General features: G+C 49.8%; 1 protein-coding gene across 1 annotated transcript in view; it reads left to right on the top strand.

Moving 5' to 3' along the window:
• Positions 1-21,943, top strand: part of DNAH17 (dynein axonemal heavy chain 17) — a 126,896-nt gene that overhangs the window by 10,131 nt on the left and 94,822 nt on the right. Inside the window, exons 11-18 of the mRNA XM_004432828.3 lie at positions 4,168-4,433; positions 5,537-5,732; positions 8,096-8,242; positions 13,479-13,587; positions 14,588-14,691; positions 16,766-16,906; positions 18,893-19,036; positions 20,959-21,141. Coding sequence (XP_004432885.1) covers positions 4,168-4,433; positions 5,537-5,732; positions 8,096-8,242; positions 13,479-13,587; positions 14,588-14,691; positions 16,766-16,906; positions 18,893-19,036; positions 20,959-21,141 — 1,290 coding nt within the window. The remainder of the gene's footprint in view (positions 1-4,167; positions 4,434-5,536; positions 5,733-8,095; positions 8,243-13,478; positions 13,588-14,587; positions 14,692-16,765; positions 16,907-18,892; positions 19,037-20,958; positions 21,142-21,943) is intronic.

Below are 21,943 nucleotides of genomic sequence, written 5' to 3'. Positions count from 1 at the left end.
ATGCCCAGTCGTCACTATAGGATCTCATGTCCCAAGCGCTTTTCTAAGCACTATATTGTCTCATTGAATTCTCACAACAACCCCAGCTCTTTGCTAAACTCATTACCTACAGTATCCACCCCATTTTACCAGCTCAGACAGGTCAAGAAACCTGCCCAAGGTCACACAGCTAGCCAGCAAGTAGAGGAACCAGGACCCCAAACCGGCCATGAGCTTGACTGCTTCCAGGGCCCCTGTTCCCAACCACTCAGCCAGACGGGCTCCCATCGTGGGAGACAGTCCAGTTGGCCTGGGCAGCCCAGGATGGTGGCCATCTTCCTGGAGGATGTCAGGGTTGGGCTTCCTGGGGCTGAGCTGGGGACCCAGGAAGCCCCCCACCCCTGAGCACAAAGATCTTTCTAATGCAAATGCCAAGATGTTCCTTTGCCTTTTAGACATTCTTTTGAAAAATGCAAATACAAGGGAATTTGAAGCTCTGCAAATGTAATGATCAGTTAAGTCTTGGATTGAGTTGGTGCTCCAGGCAAAATATCAATGAATGCAAATTAATACAATGCCTCCACTCTGTTCCCTTCTCTGGAACACTCTTCCCCCAGGTAGCTGTCTCCTGCCACCTTGCAGGAGGGGCCTGCCTCCACCTTCTTCCCTCAAGGGGCAGCCTCCGCCTCCCTCCATCTTCCCCTCTCCCCATTCTCCCCTCTCCCCCTGCCTCCCTCTCGCCATCCTTCTCTCTCCATTGCTGATACTGACCTCTCTGTTTTCTTCTTAGCGCTCGGGCCCCCTGGTATTCTGTTGTGTAGTGATCTCTGTTGTGTATTCACTGTCTTCCCAACTAGAATATAAACTCCCTGAGGGCAGGCGCTTGGTTTAGGTTCATGCAGAACCTAGCCCAGCACATAGTAGGTGATTATGAGCTTTCCCTTTGGAGGGAACTGGCTCCCACTGAGGGAGTCATGGGGAGGCAGCCTCACTCTGGGGTGGACCTTAGGTGTGCAACCCCAGAGGGTGTTAACACAAAGCTCCAAGGGCTGCCCACGTGCTGAAGGGTCCCGAGCAGAGGTTCCCAGCCAATCCTTTAATTTGCAAACACCGGGGCCTCCCCTGCGATGGGGTTTCCAGAACTGAAAGGCGATGCTGGAGCTAACCGGCTGTGTGTGCTGGCCAGTTAGCGGCTCTCAGCTCCTGAGAGGGCGGCAGCCCCACACCTCCCACAGGCAGGATGCAGCTGCGTGTCATTTTCCAGTAACAGGAAGGAGTTGGGTTGATGTCTCTAAACTGACACGCTTGTCCCCTTGAAGATGACGAGGATGTAGTCACCACTGGGAAGGGAGGACACAGTCCAGGATGACAAGCACTATGGCGCCCGCAGGATAGAACTCCATCCACCCCGGGTTTTATTGTGTAGCTCATCCCCTCCTATTATGGCCTAAATCCTACTTTCTAGTCCAAAAGGAAAAGTCCTTTTCTAAATTTAAACTTTAAGTTTATGCTACATTAAAAGAAAAACAAAAAGGAAAATAAGGGCGAAAAGAACTCTTGGAAACCATTTCCATCTCCATCTGCCCGTCTTTCTCTCAGTACCTGAGAACATTTTCTTCCCCATTTGACAACCCTGCGCTCTGATTAGGATGGGCCCTGGGGCGCCCTCCCTCCCGCCGATCCCCTCCATTCCCTGCGTGTTCCCAAGCTGCCTCGATGCTGTTTCTCGCTGTCAGTAATTCACACACAGCCAGGAAAGTTCTAGAGCAATTTTCCACATGATCTCCTCTTGGCAGAAAATAAAATTAGCTTCCTTCCTAGAAGCCAGAAGCCAAAAAATATGTAAACATGAAAGGAAGGGAAGAGGAATGGGAAGGGAGGAAAAGTCAGGAGGGTCATTAACCAAGAAGAGGAACATTATTTTCCATCTGTCATGTGTCCATTTTTAAAATGACACTGGTGACCTAATATGTTGGTAGCTGCCCTGCGGGTAGCTGTGGTTAGAACATCAGCATTTCAATTTCTTCCTAAGGGTCAGTGGCTGCTTTATCTGGTTTTTTGGGGGCCTGAAAATCTATCCTCCTTTCTCTGCATCCATGTTTCACTCTTTCCCCAAAAGACCATTTTTAGGGACAGTGGTTATATTTTTCAGGCCAAAAACTGGGGCAAATCTGAGGCTCAGGTCCAGCCCTCGAGGCAACAAGAGCTGTGGCTGTGTATTCCAGACTGTGTGGTCTGAGCACTGGTTAGTCCCTGTTTGCCTCCAGAACAGTCCTTGGCCGCCGTGGGCACCACCAGCCTTCGGGCTGTCATTGGCTCGGCCAGTGGGGAGCCCTGGCAGGGGAGGGGAGGGAGGGAGGGAGGAGAAGGTGCCTCAGGTATTTCTCCTCCCCCTGTGGGGGGTGTGGGGGTCACTTGAGGGAGTGCAGAGCTTCTGGAACTTCCATCACATGTCCACCCCACACAGTCTCTGGCTCCAGGTTCCAGTAAGGGCCTCCCTCACCCCTCAGGCACAGCCCTAGGTCCCACACTGCCCCTAGGCTTCCCTACACCCTAGCCACCCACCTCTGTGCAATGATCATGTATGAAACTCTGCTCTATATCCCAATTTGAGCCACCATCTGATTCCAGCCAGGACCCTAACTGAAACACCTAGATAAAATAGCTTATTCTCTCCTACTGAGCTTCTCACTTTTTGCACGATTCCCAGTGTTTCCCCTACGTAGACAGTGAGGGTGATGAGGTGGCTACTTGCAGAGGTGCTTGGGTGAGGTTGCTGCTTTCACAAAGGTGCTGGGACACCCTCCTGGAGTAATTCAGGTCAGTGGCACTCTGCCTAAACCATCTGCAGGCCCAGCCTCTCCTCTCGTGGAAATGACACATTACAGGGGACCCAGGCTGTCCCAACCTCCCTGCTCCCTGGGGATGTAGGTAAACTGGGCTTGAACCCAAAGGTTATGGCCTTTAACATTCCAAAGCTCTCCCTAAAATTTCCTCAAATGTCCTCAGGGGCTTAGTTCTCCCAGTTAATGCTTCCGGCTCCCGGCATCGGTGCACATCCTCTGGGCCCCATCCCCAGTGCCTCCACCCTGGTCACCAGCCCAGTGCTGAAACACACACCCCTGTTGATGGGGTGAACTGTGTGCTCCAGAAAGATCTGTTGAAGTCCTAAACCCTGGTACCTGTGCATGTGACCCTATATGGAAATAGGGTCTTTGCAGATGCAATTAAGATATAAGTTAAGATGAGGTCCTACTGCAGCAGGGGGGCTCCCTAATCCAGTATGACTGGTGTCCTTATAAGAAGAGGAGAAGAGACACAGACACAAACACCCACAGGGGAGAAGGCCATATGACAAGGGAGGCAGAGAGTGGAGTGATGGGTCTACAAGTCAAGGGATGCCGGGAAGCTAGGAGAGAGGCCTGGGACAGATTCTCCCCAGGCCTTCAGAGGGAGCACAGCCCTGCCGACACCTTAATCTCGGATTTCTGGCTCCCAGCACTGTGAGAGAATACATTTCTGTTGTTTCAGTCACTCTCTCCATGCTATTTTGCCACGGCAGCCCAAGGAAACCCATGAGGATTTCTGGCTCCCACCCAGCACTTGGCGAGTAGAGTAATTTGGGGACCCCATGTAGTGTAAGATCGTCCTCCTCCTCTCTGGCTCCCTTCCCTATAGTTCCCTTTCCCCATAGCTTTCTTCAGAGAAAAACAAACCTCCTGGTGGTGGTTTTTCTTACCTGGGCATATCATTGAGCATCATTGCTTGTCCTTGGAGGAATAATTCTTGTGATTAAGACATGTCTCCATCCGGTTATCAGAGGAAGCCCTGGCTATTTTAAAATTTATTTAATCATATTTTTTAATTGTTCAAATCTTCCTTGTACAAATTCTGATTTCTCGTGGGCCTAGAATAAATTTTTCCAGACCTTGGACCTAACTTGTGTTGTTGGTTTATAAGTCAAGTGTTTTGGACTCAGCACATGTGAATATGAAGATCACAGAGGGCTTCACTGAACAAGTTGTTACACAGAGAAAGGTTCGAATGGATCTTTGTCTTGACAGGGTGCATGTTTTCTTGCTCCTGAAACTTGGTTGCATGTATTGCATCAACAGCCATGGGGCTGGGGTAATGCATGGTGCAGACAGTGGGGACCCCAGCGAAGGCGCATCTCTCGTTTCTCCCCAGCTCCTGCACATGTGTGGGGGCCTCTTGGAGCGACCTCTGATTCTTGCTGAGGTGGTGCCCAGGTACTCGGTCATGCTGGAGCTGTTTGATGCCGAGCTGGACAACACCAAGATCTTGTATGATGCCCAGATTGCAGCCTCCGCAGGCGGGAATATCCCCCCGATCCACAAAAACATGCCCCCGGTGGCCGGGCAGCTCAAATGGAGCCTGGAGCTGCAGGAGAGGCTGGAGGCGCCCATGAAGGACCTAAGGCACATAGAGCACCCGTGAGTCATAGCACCAGGGGCACCGGGTGGGCAGTGCTGCTCCATGGCTGTGGGAGAGGGGGAGGGTCTATCCCAACTCCCAAGGCAATCTCATGCTTCATATTGGCCAAGACTTTACCTCCCAAAGCCCAATCCCGGAGGACTCCCCATTCATGTGCCCCCTTTCCTCCTCCGGGCGCCTTCTCCGCAAGTGTGGTCAGGAAGAATCTGGCTTGCCCCCTGTTGATGGTCAGCCCGATGGCAATTGTTTAACCACGACCACTCACATGAGAACAAGCACGGGCTGTTTACTCCAAGTTTGCTGTAGCAGGGAGTCAGCCACCTCACCTGCATTTGGCAGAGACTCAAAAGCAGGCAGTGGAGTGAGAGAGCTTATGGAGGAGCGGAGGGGAGCGTCGGGTCTGCCCCGCAGGACTGGAGGCTGTTGGTACGGGGACTAGAAGAGGGACATCCTATGTGATTGCTTAGAGGGGGTGTATTTGGCTATCTCTGGGTAGTCCTAAGTTGGAAGGGAGGGCAAAAATGAGGGAAGCGGGCAGTTATTAACCAAGTCCTGGCCCTGTGGGACCAGTTGCTACAGGGGTTTCTTTTGTGTGTGTGTGTGAGGAAGATCAGCCCTGAGCTAACATCCATGCTAATCCTCCTCTTTTTGCTGAGGGAGACCGGCTCTGAGTTAACATCTATTGCCAATCCTCCTCGTTTTTTTTCCCCCCAAAGCCCCAGTAGATAGCGTATGTCATAGCTGCACATCCTTCTAGTTGCTGTATGTGGGACGTGGCCTCAGCATGGCGGGAGAAGCGGTGCATTGGTGCGCGCCCGGGATCCGAACCAGGGCTGCCAGTAGCGGAGCGCACACTTAACCGCTAAGCCGCGGGGCCGGCCCGCTACAGGGGTTCTTGTTTGACTTCCTGGACTGGCTGCTGCAGATTGAGGGCCCTTGTCTGTCTGTGTGCTCAGTCTCTCAGCCTGGAAGAGACAGAAAGCTGACTGTCTGGGTCAGCACCCCGAGATCTGGCCGCCACACTGGGGGCACTAAAGAGGCCCCGAAGAAGATGAGAACATGAGGCCTGGCGCCTTGCCACTCCATCTACCTCTGATTCCAGGGTCATGTCCAGCGTGGAGGCCAAGCTGATCTACCAGAAATATGACGAGATGATGGAGCTGCTGAGGCACTACCGTGAGAAGATCTACCAGCAGTGGGTGGCAGGAGTGGACCAGGACTGCCACTTCAACCTGGGGCAGCCCCTGATACAGCGGGACCCCGTCACAAACCTCATCCAGGTCAACTTCAGCAAAGCGGTGGGTGCCATCTTGCTACTGTGTCCGGAAGGCGGCCGAGTCAAAGGCCACACCTGGGACCCCGAGTCCCACTGCAGGTGGGGGTGGGAGAAGCCCAAAGCCGCTGAGGCAAATCCCCTTCTGCCAGCAGCGTGTTCTTGTGGGGATCGATGTTTGTGTCATGTGTATCTAAAGCTTTATTATTTAAGTACTTTTAAAAGTATGTCCAGGATATATTTAAGATATGAGACAAAATACTTTGAAAATGGCTTCAATGAGTACATGATTTTAAAGCTTGGCTGCCTTTCATGGAGTCTCAAGAGGAAACATCAATTTGAGAATTTATTAAAAAAAAGAAAAAAAAAGGTCTTTGCGGGATCTGAACAAACAGGCCCTCTGGTCAAGTTGAGCAAGCTGGAGAGAAGTCACACTGTGGGCTGTGCCTGGGGAGTTTAGCTGGGGACCGAGGAGAGAAGCAGGAGCTGCCTGATGCCTACAGGCACTGGCCCGGCAAGGACGCCTGTGCCTCGCTCTGAACGGGGGTGATACCAGGAAGGCAGGACACCCAGGTGTGACTTCCTCTGAAACCTTCTCTTTCACTAAAATTCATTCTTTCTTTCATTCAACAAATATTTGCTGAGCACCCCGTGTGTGTGTGTGCTGGGATACATCAGTGAGCCAGGTGGACAAAGGTCCCTGTCCTCCTGGAGCTCAGCTCCCGGGGGAGGAGGGGTGGGGGGTGGGGATGAGGGAGAGGGGAGAGCTGGGTGGGAGAGCAAGGAGAAGGTGGGGTGATAAATTAGCACAACAAAAGAGGTGAAGTCTATAATACTGAGAAAGTGATGATGGGTACCTCAAAGAACCGGAAGGGCAGGTTAAGGGGGTCAGTAGAGCTGGAGGAAATGGGGCAGGTTTCGGTTTGGGATGTGAGCAGACTTGCAGGAGTAAGGGAGTTGGCCAAGCAGAGACCTGTGGGAAAGCCTTCAGGAGAGCAAAGAGCTAAAGCGAAGGCTGGAGGTGTGAGTGTGCCTGGTGTTCTAGGAGCAGCAAGGAGGCCAGTGGGGCGGGTGGAGTGAGCAAAGGGGAGGTGGGTGGGAGAGGAGCTGGGGGAGAGGATGGAGGAGGGTGGAGGACAGAGCACGGGGGCCTCACAGGCCACTGAGGGCTCTTGGGTTTTTGTTGTGGGTGAGATGGCAGTCATTGCTGGCTTTCGAGCAGAGGAGGGCTCTGATCTGACTTATATTTTTCAAGGATCCTTCGAGATGCTGTGGGGTGAATAGATTGAGGAAAGGGCAAGGCTTGCAGTAGGGAGACCAGTTAGGAGCCTTTTGCTGGAATCCGGGCGAGAGAGATGAGAGGGTAGTGGCCGGGACCAGAGCGGCAGCAGTGAACGTGTGAAGAGCGATTGGACTTTGATCACAGAGCCAATGAGCCAATTGATCCGGATGGGTTGGAAATCCAGTCTTTGAGGAAGAGCAGAGTCAGCCCCAGCATTTTGGGGCTGGGCGGCCGGAGGGGGGAATTGCCAGCAGCTGAGGTGGCGGCTGGAGACGGCAGGTGGAGCAGCTGGGGGGCAAGATCGACAGCGCGCCAGTCACATCGAGTTTGAGACGTCATGAGACATCCGGATGGAGAAGCTGAGTAGGCAGGTGGATAGATGAGTCTGGGGATCAGCAGAGAGGTCTGGGTTGGGGACCTAAACATGGGAGTCATCCACACACAGATGGTTCTTAAAGTCATGACTTCGGGTGAGGTCTCCAAGGTGAGAGTAGATTGAGAGGGACCAAGCTCTGTGGCTCTCCAACATGCAAGTCTCGAAAGCATCAAAAGAGACTGATAGCAGTGACCAGGAGAGTCTGGTGTCCCGGGCACCAAGGGGGGAGACCGTGCGCCCAGGAGAGGGAGTGACCAGCAGCTGAGCGGTCAAGCGAGATGAGGCCTGTGAAGTGACCAATGGATTCAGCAACATGAAGGTTACCGGGACCTCGATGAGAACAGCTTTGGGCAAGCAACAGGGCAGAAGCTCTGTTGAAAGGATGCCCTGTTTTGCTCTCCTGGGCCATAACCAGGTGGGAGGAGAGGGAAGAGGGAAGCTTAGGTCCTGTGGAGGACCCAGGTGAAGCCCTGAAGCCTTTCTCCAAACAACCTGGGAAGTTATGATAATGTTGTCCACTCACGCTGGCAATGCCAGCATTTTCTGGTTCAAGACCAATAAATAGGGCGAGGATGATCCTGCCAGCAACACCCCCCTGAACACGCCTCCTCCCAACTTTGAAATCCCCTAGGCTGCAGAAGCGTCCCAGGGACAGACCCTCACTTGTGTTGCTAAGTGCTGTACCATTGAGGTCACCCCTGACCCTTTCTGTCATCCTCATTTGCCTTAGTTGGTGGCAGTTCTGAGAGAAGTCAAGTACTTGAACTTCCAGGAACAAAAAGAGATCCCAAGCAGTGCAGAGAATCTGTTCTCACAGCATGAAACCTTCCGGAAGTTTGTGGGCAACTTGGAACTCATCGTTGGCTGGTATAATGAGGTGAGCTGGTGGAGTTTTGTTTTGTTCTGTTTGCCGAGTTTCGGGTTTTGTTTAGAACAAACACAGGTATTAGATCTCCAAGTGCAGTAAAATAACTGAGTACATTCTCATATTCAAATGTGGATTAGAGCCACTCTCCATTATTCACCCAGCAGCGGCCGCAAAGCTGTTGACAACTCAAAACAACTGATGATGGAAACCTTACTTCCGTTGGACTTTGGCTTCTGTTACATGACTGTTTACAGATGCTTTACTTTCCTAAATATATTTTGCTTTGGGTAATGTCAAAGCCACTCAAGACTACTTCCATTACACCCGTGAAAGTGTATGGGGGCGTTTCCTGGAATCGAGGAGGATTGTGAATTTCCCGGCGGCATGTGGAGAACAGGCCAAGCGTGAGGGACTACCCTCGAGATAGGGGAAGAGATGTGCCTGGGGAGGGGGCTAGCCCACCCCTCATTCTATGGCTCAAGAATTCCTCTTCAGTCTCGACTCCTGACATTGCTTGGCTCTGGGGCCTGACACAAGTCATCACGAAGAGGCTGATCACCACTAAGAGTTTCCAGTCACTGATTAGCCTTGGGGGACAACAGGGCTGTCTGTTCCGAGCACCTCGTTCCTGCACAGGAACCCCTGGGAGCTGAGTCAGTGACCAGAAGGGACTTGGAAAGTGTGGGCTCGGGGCACAGCGGGCAGTCAGTATGCCTACCCTTGTGCTAGGCACCCCCTTTCTTACAGACCCTTCCCACAGATCCCAGAAAAGGCTGCCATTTGTGCCACACAACCGTCACCCCCACGCCCGGCCATAGATTAGGCCAGATGAGGACATGGCATGAGTTTCCTGTGGCTGCTGTAACAAATTACCACAAACTGAGGGGCTTAACACAACACTAATTTATTGTCTTCTGGTTCTGGAGGTTAGAAGTCCAAAATCTGTTTCCTTCTGCTAAAAGTGAGGTGTCAGCAGGGCTGCTTCCTCCTGGAGGCTCCAGGGAGAATCTGTTTCTTTGCCTTTTCCACCTTCTAAAGGCCGCCTGCATGCCTTGGCTCGAGGCTCCTTCTTCACTCCATCTTCAGATGACATGACTCCCACCTCTGCTTTGTCCTCACGTTGCTTTCTTCTCTCTCTCTCTTTTTTTTTTTTTGCTGAGGAAGATTCACCCTGAGCTATCATCCGCTTCCTCTTTTCTTTTTGCATGTGAGCTGCTGTCACAGCATGGCCGCTGACAGGTGAGTGGTGTAGGTCCGCGCCTGGGAACTAAACCCGGGCTGCCAAAGCAGAGTGCACCAAACTTAACCGCTAGGCAACCAGGGTTGGCCCTGCTTTCTTCTCTTTTGACCTTCTTGCCTCCCTCTTATAAGGATCTTGTGACTGCATTAGGCCCGCCCGGATAATCCAGTGCAATCTCCCGGTGACAAGGTCCTTAAATGAATCACATCTGCAAGTTCTCTTTTGCTGTGTAAGGTGATGTATTCACAGGTCCCAGAGATGAGGACATGGACATCTTTGGAGCCATCATTGAGCCTACTGCAGACACCTAATCCAAAAAGGGGCCAAGGTCCCCTCTCCTCAGCATGCTGGGAATTTGGAATTGGGTCCCAGCCCCATTGACACTGGATCACGGGGGAGCAGAGAAACTGAGAGCGAGCAGAAACACAGGCTGCAGAAGGAAGAGAGAAGGTGGCCAGAAAGGCCCCGAGAGACGGAGGAGGAGCCTGGATGTGGACTTTGCAGGGCCAGTCCCTGTGGGTCCTCTGATACATCCCTGCCTCACTTGTGTCGCTAGGTGCTGTACTATTGAGGTCACCCCTGACCCTTTCTGTCGTCTTCATTTGCCTTAGTTGGTGGCAGTTCTGAGAGAAGTCAAGTACTTGAACTTCCAGGAACAAAAAGATTCCAAGCAGTGTGGGGTTCCCTTCTGGGAGCTCGCTTGCAGCACACCCTCACGTGACTTGAGCTCGCTCCAGTGGGTCGTGTTTCTTGCAGCCAACCCACCCCCAACTGGAACAGCTGCCTGGGACCTGGAGTATTTTTGTTTCTGTGTTTTGTGTCTCAATCTGTCCATGAGATGCTTACCCACTTCCAGATTCCTGATGTGAGGGCCCCTTTCCTAGAGTCACGTGGGCCAGGCCTCTGTTTTTCCCTGGCCTGTCTTGCAGAGGCCTTGGAGGGGATGCCCAGGCCATCCAGGACCACTTCATGTCTGGCCCTTCCCCATCTCCTTGCTGGGTTCTATCTGAGTTGGTATTAACTGCACCATAGCTGTGCCATGCACCTTCCTCCTACGAGAGAAAGAAATGGCATCAGTAATGTTGTGAATCCAAAGGGTGTTTCTGTCATCCAGGACCTGCCTACAAGACGTCTCGTGTAGGGGATGGTGGCCAGATAACGCCATGTATTTGAACAAGCCCAAGAATTCGATGCTCACCTCAGATGCCAAACAAGAGAAGGATGGGAATACTGAAAGACTAGGCGCGAGCCTGGGGAGACTGAGGAAGCCCCTGCTCTTGGTAGAAGTGACCTGCTTCGTGAACAGGCTGGGAAAGCTGAAGGCGAAGTGAAGCTCACCAGGTCGGTCATGCCATCTGGTGGATTTATCAAAAATATCACTCCCTCTCCCCCACACCCACCAACAAATCAACCACGGATCCATTCCTTACTCCATTCCAAGAATTAGGGCATTAGGGGGTAATGCAACCTAAAACGTGTTCAATAATACTGAGTTATTCTCATTAATTTCACTTTCAAGATAAAATCTTAATTGACTCATTTGTGCTACGGACCATGAAACAGAGTCTCTGCTTTAAGTGCACTTCCTTGAATTCACTTTCTCCAGAAACAGCTCTCTTCAGCCTCGGAGGACGCATGTCCATGCGTTCCCTGGACACCTCCCAGCCATGGTGCTTAGAGAAAATGGAAGTTTAGGGAAATAGCAATGTGGAAAAGTGTTCATGGGTTACTCTCAGTGCAAAAGATTTTCTACAACGATGCAATCAGAAAAAAAACTCAACAAATGTTATTTAGAAAAAAACAAAAAATTGATCTTCCATTTCTGTATGTCCAAACAAAACCCAACCAAGGACAGGCTGTCCAACCTGTGAAGCGCGTTGGCTTCCACTGCGAGTGATCTCCTTCTGCTGATAAAAATGCTGGGTGGAGTGGGGGTAGCGAAGTCAGCCCGGAGCCAAGCGCCTGCAGTGACTTGTCATGGATGCTCTTTCCCGTCTTTGGAGATGCTCCCGAGCCCCTTAGATGCCCTTCTTATTCTTTTTTTTTTTTTTTTTTTTCTTGTGAGGAAGATCAACCCTGAGCTAACATCCATGCCAATCCTCCTCTTTTTGCTGAGGAAGACCGGCCCTGAGCTAACATCTATTGCCAGTCCTCCTCCTTTTTCCCCCAAAGCCCCAGTAGATAGTTGTATGTCACAGTTGCACATCCTTCTAGTTGCTGTATGTGGGACGCGGCCTCAGCATGGCCGCAGAAGCGGTGCGTCGGTGCGCGCCCGGGATCCGAACCCGGGCCGCCAGTAGTGGAGCGCGTGCACTTAACCGCTAAGCCACGGGGCCGGCCCAGACGCCCTTCTTATTCTTAGCATGGTTTCTGTTGCAGAGAGACACCATGAGCCTCCAGACCGCTAATATTCACTGATATTCGAATGAGACAAGAATGGGCGTGGAGCTTTAAGGAGTCTGCTGGGCTCTCTGAGGGACCTCTTGAGTGTTTTTTTCTCTCAGATCACACTGCTGGGAAAAATGCCCTAAATGTGCGGATTTATAACATAGGCTGTTGAAAAATAATAAACAGGGTGTGTTAGATGGACCTTATCACCATGAGCTTTGTTTACACTGGCCATTACAACGGCCTAATAATATTTAGCTACTTTTCTGGGCTATTACAGTGAAAAATCGTTGATAAATTGCCGTCCTGAGTCTCCAAGTAACCATTTGAGTTGTGGGCAAGACCCGCAGCCCAGCCTTCACCGCACAGGAGCGCCCCCTCCACAGCAGCCCCGGCTGGGCTGGCCCTGGGTTCTGATCACGCAGCAGCCCTGCTGTCTTTGCCCAGGGTCAGTTACTAGAAACCCAGCAACTTTTCCAGCAGGTTAAATTCAGTGTAAGGGGCTCCCCTCTGAACTCTGTTCACAGGGGTTTGGTTACAGACATCCAAAAGAGGCGCGTTATGAGATTATCTCACTTGGGATATAGTCTCAGAGCAGGGGCTCTGCGATTGAGCGGGGACGGACCGCTGCCCCGAGTAATTGTTTCGTAACCAAACCCTGATAAGTGGAATCGTATTTCACATTGACTCGCTTTGTAATTCTGGAGGTGCTATCTTTACTTCTGTCTGGTTTCCACTAGTAATAGCTTTTTAGCTTTATTTCTCTGCCCTTACCCACTTTTCTGAGAGTTAATCATCTGAAATCACTTGAAGGCATTGGTGGGGGTGCCGGTGGGGGCACCATTTAAAGTACTAAATGTATGTAAAGAATTATTCTGAAAGGCAAATAGCATCTAATGTGCAATTTTAATTCTATGTACATCCCTTTCTTTATAGAGTAGAAGTGTCCTTGAAAAGTTATATAAAAATCAAAATGTTGCTAGATAGAATGATATTCCAAAGCACAAATGGTGCTTGTTATTTAAAGGAATTATTTATAATTTATAAAAACTAGATACACTCTCCTTCTCCTTTTTTTCTGTTTTGTGAATTGAGGTTTTCAAGCGTTACGTTAGCTTCTTAAAGCAGAGTAGAACTGTGTCAAGGCAATATGGAACCTCTAGTGTTGTTGACTCTGAGCCGTTAACAACTGGGACAGTTTCTCTGCAGATCCTGGACCTCCCTGAGCTTTAGATTTATGATCAAGGAGAGATTCAGAGCCCAGAAATGCCCCAGTTACCCATGTGTGTTTCTCTGATTTTCTGTTTGTGATTTTAAGCCAAAATTTAAAAAGTTTTAGATTATACTCTCACTGTTTTTGCATTATCCTACTTCCTTCGCTTTCAGTCCCATAACGTGGGTAATTAGGGTTAAGTATAGACATAAATCCTGGGTGATAAAAATAATTATGAAAGTTGAAATCTCCTGATATTTGATTTACATATAATTCCCAATCAAATAACACTAATTGTAATTGGTTTGGTTGGTATTGAGTAATAAAACTCCTCACCATAAGACAATTTTCAGTCCTGCTGGATTTGGAACAAAGGCCCTGAAACTGTAGCCTTCGTTTTGCAGATAAAGACCACTGTGATGGATGTAGAATTTCCACTAGTGAAGTCAGAATTGGAAGCAATCGATGTCAAGTTATTGGGCGCTGAAACGACGTTGTTCTGGAATGGCGAAGGTACCAAGGCCACGTTCATTTCACCTTGGGTTAAACTGGGGGCGGAGGGTCTGACCTGTCCAGCATCTGTCCTAAAACACACCCAAGTGGCCGCTTCTGCCTTCTTGCTCCATGGGTCCACTTTGACTCCAACAGGTTTATGTTTAAAGCTGAAGGATATTTCCACCTGCTCACCAAGTCCCGAAAGAGCCTATTTGTGTCACTTACAGATGGAATCAGCAAAGACTCCTTGAGAACCACCAAGGGTTCCAAGTTTCCAAACTTGACTTGCTGGAGACCAGGGCTTTGTGGTGGTTTCCCACGCGGGCACGCTGCAGCTGGCTCAGGGCAGGTGTCGGAGAAGTGGAAAGAAGTGTACCCATGAGTCCCCTTCCTCCCTTCATCCCACCATTGGATCAGGCAGAAGACCCAGCAGTGTCTGGTTGGACACCACCGCCTTTGCTCCGCCTCCATCCAGGCCTTCCAACTTGTCTTTTGCCATCCTTTCAGCCCTCTTCTGCCCTATCCTGCCTCCACTATCTCACCTAGAAGGTGGGAGTGTCCACTCACCTGAAACGAGATCCACCTGGACTTTTCTGTGCAAAGAAGCCCTATGCTACTTTTCTCTCACTTCTGCCCAAGAACGCATCTCTTTTCTAGCTGCTTCAATCCAGGCCTCTGAGAAGCTCAAGTCTCTCCGGCGTTCTGTTCATGGTTGGAGGGGCTGGGGTGCACAGGGGTGGGGGTCCTTTAACATCAGGTGCCTGGAGTTCCCAGGTGGAATTAATAATCCACCTATTTGGGGATAAGGAACTCCCGCTTCCAAAGAGGCGCAATATGCATTATTCTCAGCATTTCATTTCCGGGAACTCACAATGATTTTTTCTGCTTCATATTCCAGAAGGGTAGACGTATTTTTCCAAGTGCTGTCTCGGAATAATGAGCGTTAAGCCAGCCCAAGGGAAGTTTTCATCTTGCTAAAATGTTCATTTTGTAAGATTCCTTTACGCTTATATTTTAGGTGTGTTTGAATATATTCAAGAGATGCGAGAAATTCTACATAACTTGCAGAACAGGATACAAAAAGCAAAGCAAAATATAGATGGGATTTCCCAGGCCACGAAGGTGAGTAAGCTGCAAAGCACAGAGTGGGCTTAAATGGAGGCCCAGGAGGGGGTCCTGGGGAAAACGGGCTCCACGGAGATGCTCGTGGAAAGTGCCAAAGGCAGCGGGAACCTGCTGTTTGAGGCCCTGGACCACACAACGATGTTGGGGGGCGGTCCCAAGGCAGAAAACAATCCCTCTGCGGAGTTCAGTTCTGTTGCATTCTGTTGAGCTCAGCAAGCAGGCGGGCAGGACCCCTCTACGCCAGGCCGGTGCCGGGAACCAGGTGGAGAGAGACGCGCTGAGACTCAGCCTGCCTGCAGCAAGCTCCTTGCTCATGACAGAAGCAGCGCAGTTCTTGCACTCAGCCCAATCCAGAGAACTGGGGGAGTCCTTCACCAGCCTCCCCGTGGCCTGTCGTCAACGCCCTAAGTTGCAGACATCTGCAGCAATATATCCAAAAGGAAGTTTTTCAAGTCCCCACTCCCATTAATTCTAATGTCTATGTAACTCTTTTATTTTTAAAACAACCATGTTTATGCTATATTTTTCATATCAAAATCAAATAATCAAGATGCCCCAGCAGCCCCACTCTGCTCTACCACCCCACTGCGTGCCCGCACTAAGATGGGACTTCAGATCACGCTGATTTCCATCACCTTCCTCTCCTCCCCCACAAACTCGTGAGTTGAAATCATTTAGAATTTCTGATCCAGACCAGCAGTAGTTTTTTTCCTTAGAACCCATCTCTTCTATTTCAAGACTCCTTTGGCTTATCACAGTGAGAAACTTTTCTACTTTATAGTTTACATTCATTTCATCACCACCCACTTAAATTTACTCACTACATTATAGACAAAAATCATTGCTTACCACTATTTTTTTTCTGATTCAATTTTCATTTGAATGGAATATTTCTTCAAGCAATTTCCTCAGAAAGGGTGGGTTGATGACAAACTTTCCGAGTCCTTGCTTGTCCAAAAATATCTTTCATTTGATCTCACCTATGGCTGTCTTGTCCAGATAAGGATTTTTTGATATGGCCCTTTTCTTTCAACAGTCTAGAAACATCCCTGTATTAGTCTGCCTGGGCTGCCCTAACAAAGTACCAGAGACAGGGCGGCTTAAACAACAGAAATTTATTTTCTCACAATTCTGGAGGCTGGAAGTCAGAGATCAAGGTGCAGGCAGGGTTGGTTTCTCCTGAGGCCTCTCTCCTTGGCTTGTTGGTGGCATCTCCTCCCTGTGTCCTCACGGGGTCTTTTCTCTGTGTCTGTCTGTGTCCTGATCACCTCTTCTCATAAGGACACCAGTAATATTGGATTAAGGCCCACCCTAGTGACTTTATTTTAACTGAATAACCTCTTTAAATACGCTCTTTCCAAATATGGGCACATCCTGAGGTACTAGGGCATTAGGACTTCAACATATAAATTTGAGGGGACACAATTCAGCCCACAGCCATCCCTGTCTTGTAGCTTCAATGTTGAGAAGGTGGACGATAGTATGACTTTCCTTTTTTAAGTCCCTGTTCTCTCTGTCTAGAGGCGTGTAGATTTTTTCATTATCTTCAGGGTTCAGAAATGTCACTAGGGTGTATCCAGACATGCATCTCCTTTTGTTAATGTTCCCTGGACTTCATTAACTGTTTCCATCTGAAGATGGCAGCATTTCTTCAGCTCGTTGGCACCTTCTTTAGTCATCCATTCTCTCACGTGTCTCTTTCTGTTCTCTGGAACTCGGACCATTTCCACATTCATCTCCAGATCTGGCCGTTGTGTCTCTTACCTCTTCATTTATGGGTTCCCTCACCCTCAGCTCCTTTGGTACCCCGACAAGAGAATCAGATGCTCGTTCCCCAAGAGTGACTCCTTTTGGGCCTGACTGGGTGAAACATTCCAGAGGTCTCTCTGCGGTCCCCCAAGGCCCTGAATGGTTTTGAGTTAAATCGTCTAAGGCTTTCTGGTCCTCAGCGGCCCCTAGGTCTCTCCTAGGTCAGCAAGGGACGACGATGTTCACACCAAAGAGCATGCAGTGAAGGAGCAAGACCAGAAGCATTTTCTCCAAAGGCTTTTCTCTCATGTTTTCCTTTCAGGATTGGTCTGCCAACCCGATGTTTGAAAGAAAGGACAACAAGAAAGATGCTCTGTTGGACTTGGATGGAAGGATGGTCAATCTCAACAAACGCTACACCGCAGTCAAGGATGCTGGCCTGAAGATCCAGGCCATGGTTGCAGTAAGGAAGCACGCGGGAGGGCCTTCGAGAGCCCACTTGCTTTTCATAAAAATGGCTTCAGTGGTCATAGATGTCTACGATCTTTAATCCAAGAGTCGTTTCACAATAGCAGACCATCCCAAACATCCCCTTTGAAGCCTGATTCCCCTTGTCATGTGTCTGCCTTCCTCTGTTCTAGGGGGATCAGCACCCCCTACCCCACGCAAAGTTGGTGTAGACAAGTGACATCTTTGTACAAGGTCAACAGCTCTTGTTTCCCTGGGATAAGCTGCTTGAGGGCAAGCACTGTGTGTGTAATTGAGTGTCCTTCATGGTTTCCCCATGGTTCACCCATGTGAAGAGTGAGGAACATCGAGTGTGTGCATGGTGTATTGGTGCCAACACGTTTAAATTGGGATAATGTGAGAACACACACCTGCTGTGCTGCCTAGAGGGTAGGATATTCCTTTTTGCCAATAGTCACAACAGTCCACGGGCCTGTGTCCCTGTGGGCACGTTCAGAGGGCGAATGCAAAATGGTAGCCTGGCCTTCTGGAAGCTCCGCCTGGATTCCTGACTGTGTGGGGGTTCTCATGTCTTCCTCACCTGGCAGGCGTTTCATCCAGCTTGCATTTGAGCTTGTATCTGAGGCGAATGTGAAAGGTGGAGCTCTGCACTGGCCTAAAAAAGAGAAAATTCTCTCTGGAGCTCAAGATGTTTTCAGGGCAGTTTTTTTGGGTTTCCCAGTGCATGGTACAAATCATTGGTATGGACTTAAACGATGGTTCACCACACCCAGACAGACCAGCAGGCTCCATTGGGAGGAGGGTCTGTCATTGGCTGTTCTCATGGTCAAGTCGTTGCTTGGAAAGTCATTACCCCAATGGAGTGACTTGACTGGACCAAAAAATATTCAGTCTTGTTTCCATATCTTCATTCCTCCTTTGCCATGGTGCCAGAAGGTCCCACTAAACTGAGATGTTAAACTGCAAAAATGTTATTTGGAAGAGTTAACCAATTAACTCGTTAACACTCTCAGATGTGTTGGAAACAGAGCACAGGCGAGATCTATTTGACTTAGGGTTAGGCAAGGGATCACAGCGCAGAGCACAGGGAGAGGGCGGGAGAGGAGGCAGGGCAGTGGGGCAGGACCCTGGGTGGGCAGAGGCCAGCGAGCCAATGAGACAAGGCTTTGAGGTCACATACATTTGCCAGAGTCCTCTATTTCCATGATAGACATTTGAACCATTTCTTTCTACCTTGCGCTGAAGTTATTTAAGCCTGTGTCTTCTCTCCCCTGTTAGAATATACCTCCCTGAGGGTACAGACTGGGTCATATTCATCTTTGTGTCCCCCTGTAGCACTCACTGTCTTACGGATTCATCTATCTACCCATTCATCCACCCATCCATCTACTCATCCACCCTCCCACCCACCCACCTACACATCTACCCACCCATCCACCCACCCACTCATCTACCCATCCATCCATTCATCCATCTACCAGTTCCTGCTCTGTCCCAGGCATACTGCTGAGTGCTGGAGGTACACTGGTGGAAAGGACAGTCAATCCCTGTCCTCATGAAGCTTGGTATCAAGGGGAGGTACAGACCAAAGAAAAATAAATAAAAGAATTCAGAGTTGTCATCTGTGCCATGATAAGCACCAATAATAGATTTCTAGAGGGAATACAGGTGGGGGCAGGGACAGGAACCAAACCTGAGATGAATGGGGGGTGGTCAAGGAGGGTCTCTGTGAGGAGGTGACATTTGAGCTGAAAGCTAAACTATTAGAAGAAGCTAGACCTGGCGAGAATGGGAGGGAGCAGCCTGTGCAAGACTCTGCCGTAGGAAAGAGCCTGGCACATTCAAGAAGCTAGAAGCAGAGCCAGGTGTCTGGAGGTTGTGAACAAGGACAAGGGGAGCCAGAGAGTCATTGAGTGCATTGATCAAAGAAGGAACAGATGAACCAGTGAAACGACAGCCGACTGTGTGGTTCTGTTTGCAGGAAAACGCAGAGCTGTTCAGAGCGGACACCACGAGCCATTCCTGGAAAGATTATGTCAACTACATTGACAGCATGGTCTTAGACGAATTTGACCAGTTCATTCGCAAATCTCTAAATTACCTGATGGACAACATGGTTACAGATGTGAGTTATAAATATCAGATATATATGTATGCATGTGTAGGTGTATCCACATATTTATTTTATAAATATAAGATCAGGTCTACATCGGACTCTATAGTTTGCAGTTTCCTGATGAAAGAACAGGCTATCATGTTACAAATAAACAGACTTATTGAAATCTGCCTCGGGTGACCAACTCTTCCTGGTGTTAAAACTGGAAGTCCTGCATCCTGGGCCCCTCCTCAGTCCCAGGCGCTCAGGACATCTTGTCACTTTAATTCTGCCACACCATAAGTCGGCTATAGAATACCTAAGTGGATGTGAGAAGGTTGTCCTACCTTGCTGCCAGATGAGGGAGAGCAGGCACCACTGCCACTACTCACGTTGATTAGGAAGTGGGGGTGATGCCCTCCTGTCAGCAACATCAGCCACTAACCTACTTACCCCACTGCTGGGCGAGTGGAAGTGTAAACCAGATCAGCAAACGAGACATACAGGTTAATTGCATCCTGGCATGTTCTCCAGTGTTTTCCATGGGGGTAAGCCCTTCCCTACCCATTTCTTTTTCATTACACTGATTCCCAAATGATCTGGAATACAACCACTAGGGCAAAATCAAATACCCCCAGCCCATATAGTCCACCCACAGGAAAGGATGGTGGGGACCACGCTGAGACACCCTGTACCAGCTACAGAGGGCGAATAATCCGTGCTTGAGCCCAGCACATGTGTCAAAGGCTGGTTGTCACCAGACAATCACAGACCCTGTGTTCTGTTGATGAAAGTAGTCATCACTACCAACTGTTAAGTTTCACCAAGCAACCCACAGCCGTGCAAAGTGTCAGGAATGAAATTAACTAATTTATACTTAACTTACAATTTCAAGCTGTAATTTATTGTAACACAGTGAGGAAAGTCACAAAACCGTGATGATGCCCTTATAACAAAATGCCCTTCTCAAAAAGTCCCAGGGAGTCCCCATATTTGCAAGTGGCCTAGTGACAGGAGCAGACCCCTGAGCTAGAGGCTTAAGAAAAGTCTGGTCATCTGAGTTCAAGATGATTGACCTTTTGTACTACTTACCAACTGACTCGGACACTAGTCAACACCCTCCCTTGGTCATAGAGCAACCCGAGGGCTCTCGAGTCAACCACCCCCAGGGCCAATGTGGGACTCTGTTTATAGGAAGATCAGTGGCCGTGGAGCGGATCTCATGGCCACCTGTGGGCCTTGGCCCATACTTTGAGATTCGCTGGTACGTCAGTCTATCCTCCATCCCCTCACCTTATAGATGGAGCTAGCACCTTCAGCCTTGCAGCCTCACAAGGCGGGATCCAGGAACAGACAGGGTTACAGTGTGTGTGTGCTTTGAAAAGGGGAACCTCTGATGGATGGGAGGGCTCATCCTTTCCGGGGCACCGCGAAGGCCGTCCTGCCGACTGTGACCCCACCATGCACCGTGGCTGTGGCTGCCAGCTCTTAGAAGTGAGCCAGCCACCACTCTGCACACTTTATATGTCATTGAGTCATTTAGTCCTCACAATAACCCAAAGAGGTGGGGACAATTATTGTCTCTGTTCTATAAAATGATTATCCTCATTTTATATATTTGGGGAAACTGGGAGTTCAAGTGACCTACTCAAGGCCACACAGCTAATAAGTAGTAGATACAGGCTTTGAACTGAGGTAGTCGGTCTCTCGTCTGCACTTAGAATCGCTGCTGTCTCCTGCCCTGGACTGCTCCAGCCTGCTTTTGGCCCAGTGGCAGTGCCTTTGGTTTCATGGCACTTGCTCAAGGGGCCGCTGGGAAGCATGCTCTCCGAAGTGGTCCCAGCCAGTGGGAGTTAGCCCTATAGGTTAGACGGTGCCCAGAGTGAACATCTGGGCATTGAGAATGGTTCAACCAAGGGCGAGGCATTGACCCCCGTGATGACCTGTTTCAGGAGAGCGTGGCGCCGCTGTTTGAGGTCCACATGGAGCTGGATGAGGACGGGCTGGTCTTCAATCCATCCCTGGAGATGGGTGGGAACCATGGCTTCCTGGCGCTGATCGAGAGCCTGATCACTGACATCTACAATGCTGCCAAGCTCATCCCCCGACTGGCCAAGGGCAGAATGAACTACAAGGTCAGTCTGGGCTTCCTATGGCCCCAGCTGCTTTCCCTGTGTGGGCACAAATTGCTTTCCTGGTTCGGAATTGCCTTCGTAACTCAGCAATGCCTATTTATTTACATTTTAAATGATGATGGTGGGGCCGACCCCGTGGCTTAGTGGTTAAGTGCGTGCGCTCCGCTGCTGGCGGCCGGGGTTCGGATCCCGGGCGCGCACCGACACCACTTCTCCGGCCATGCTGAGGCCGTGTCCCACATACAGCAACTAGAAGGATGTGCAGCTATGACAGACAACTATCTACTGGGGCTTTGGGTGAAAAAAATAAATAAATAAAATTATTAAAAAAAAAAAAAGATGATGGTTCTGAATGTGGAGGAGCCCAGAGGTTTCTCGTCTATCAGGTTCCCCAGGATTACAGACTGGATTTCTCTCTCTACTCCCGAAATCCCGTGTCTTCCCAAAGTGGCTTCTCAGTCAGTCTGGCTTTCATTCCTCCAACGCCCCTCTACCCTCAGTGAGGCACCAGGGGTGTGTCCTTACCCATTTCCTGGTATTCCACTCCCTTCTGTAGTTTAAACCCTGGGACTCTCTCAGCACTCAGGCATTGGACAAATGTGCCTTCCGCATCCATTCACTCTACGTGCATTAAACACCTACCTGCTAAGTAAAGCGCAGTCAGATTGCTTCTGGGGATGCAAAAGGCTTAGGAAACTCAGCTCCCCCAGAAGGGAGGTCTGAGGAGGTGTGTTTGTCAGAGGATTGTTTGTATAGAGGATTGTATTGTATGTATAGAGGATTGTTTGTAGTCATTCAATGG

Source organism: Ceratotherium simum, chromosome 16, assembly GCF_057802395.1.
Source record: "Ceratotherium simum simum isolate JZ-2026a chromosome 16, ASM5780239v1, whole genome shotgun sequence".
NCBI classification, from domain to species: Eukaryota; Metazoa; Chordata; class Mammalia; order Perissodactyla; family Rhinocerotidae; genus Ceratotherium; species Ceratotherium simum.
This window is presented reverse-complemented; position numbering and strand designations above follow the sequence as displayed.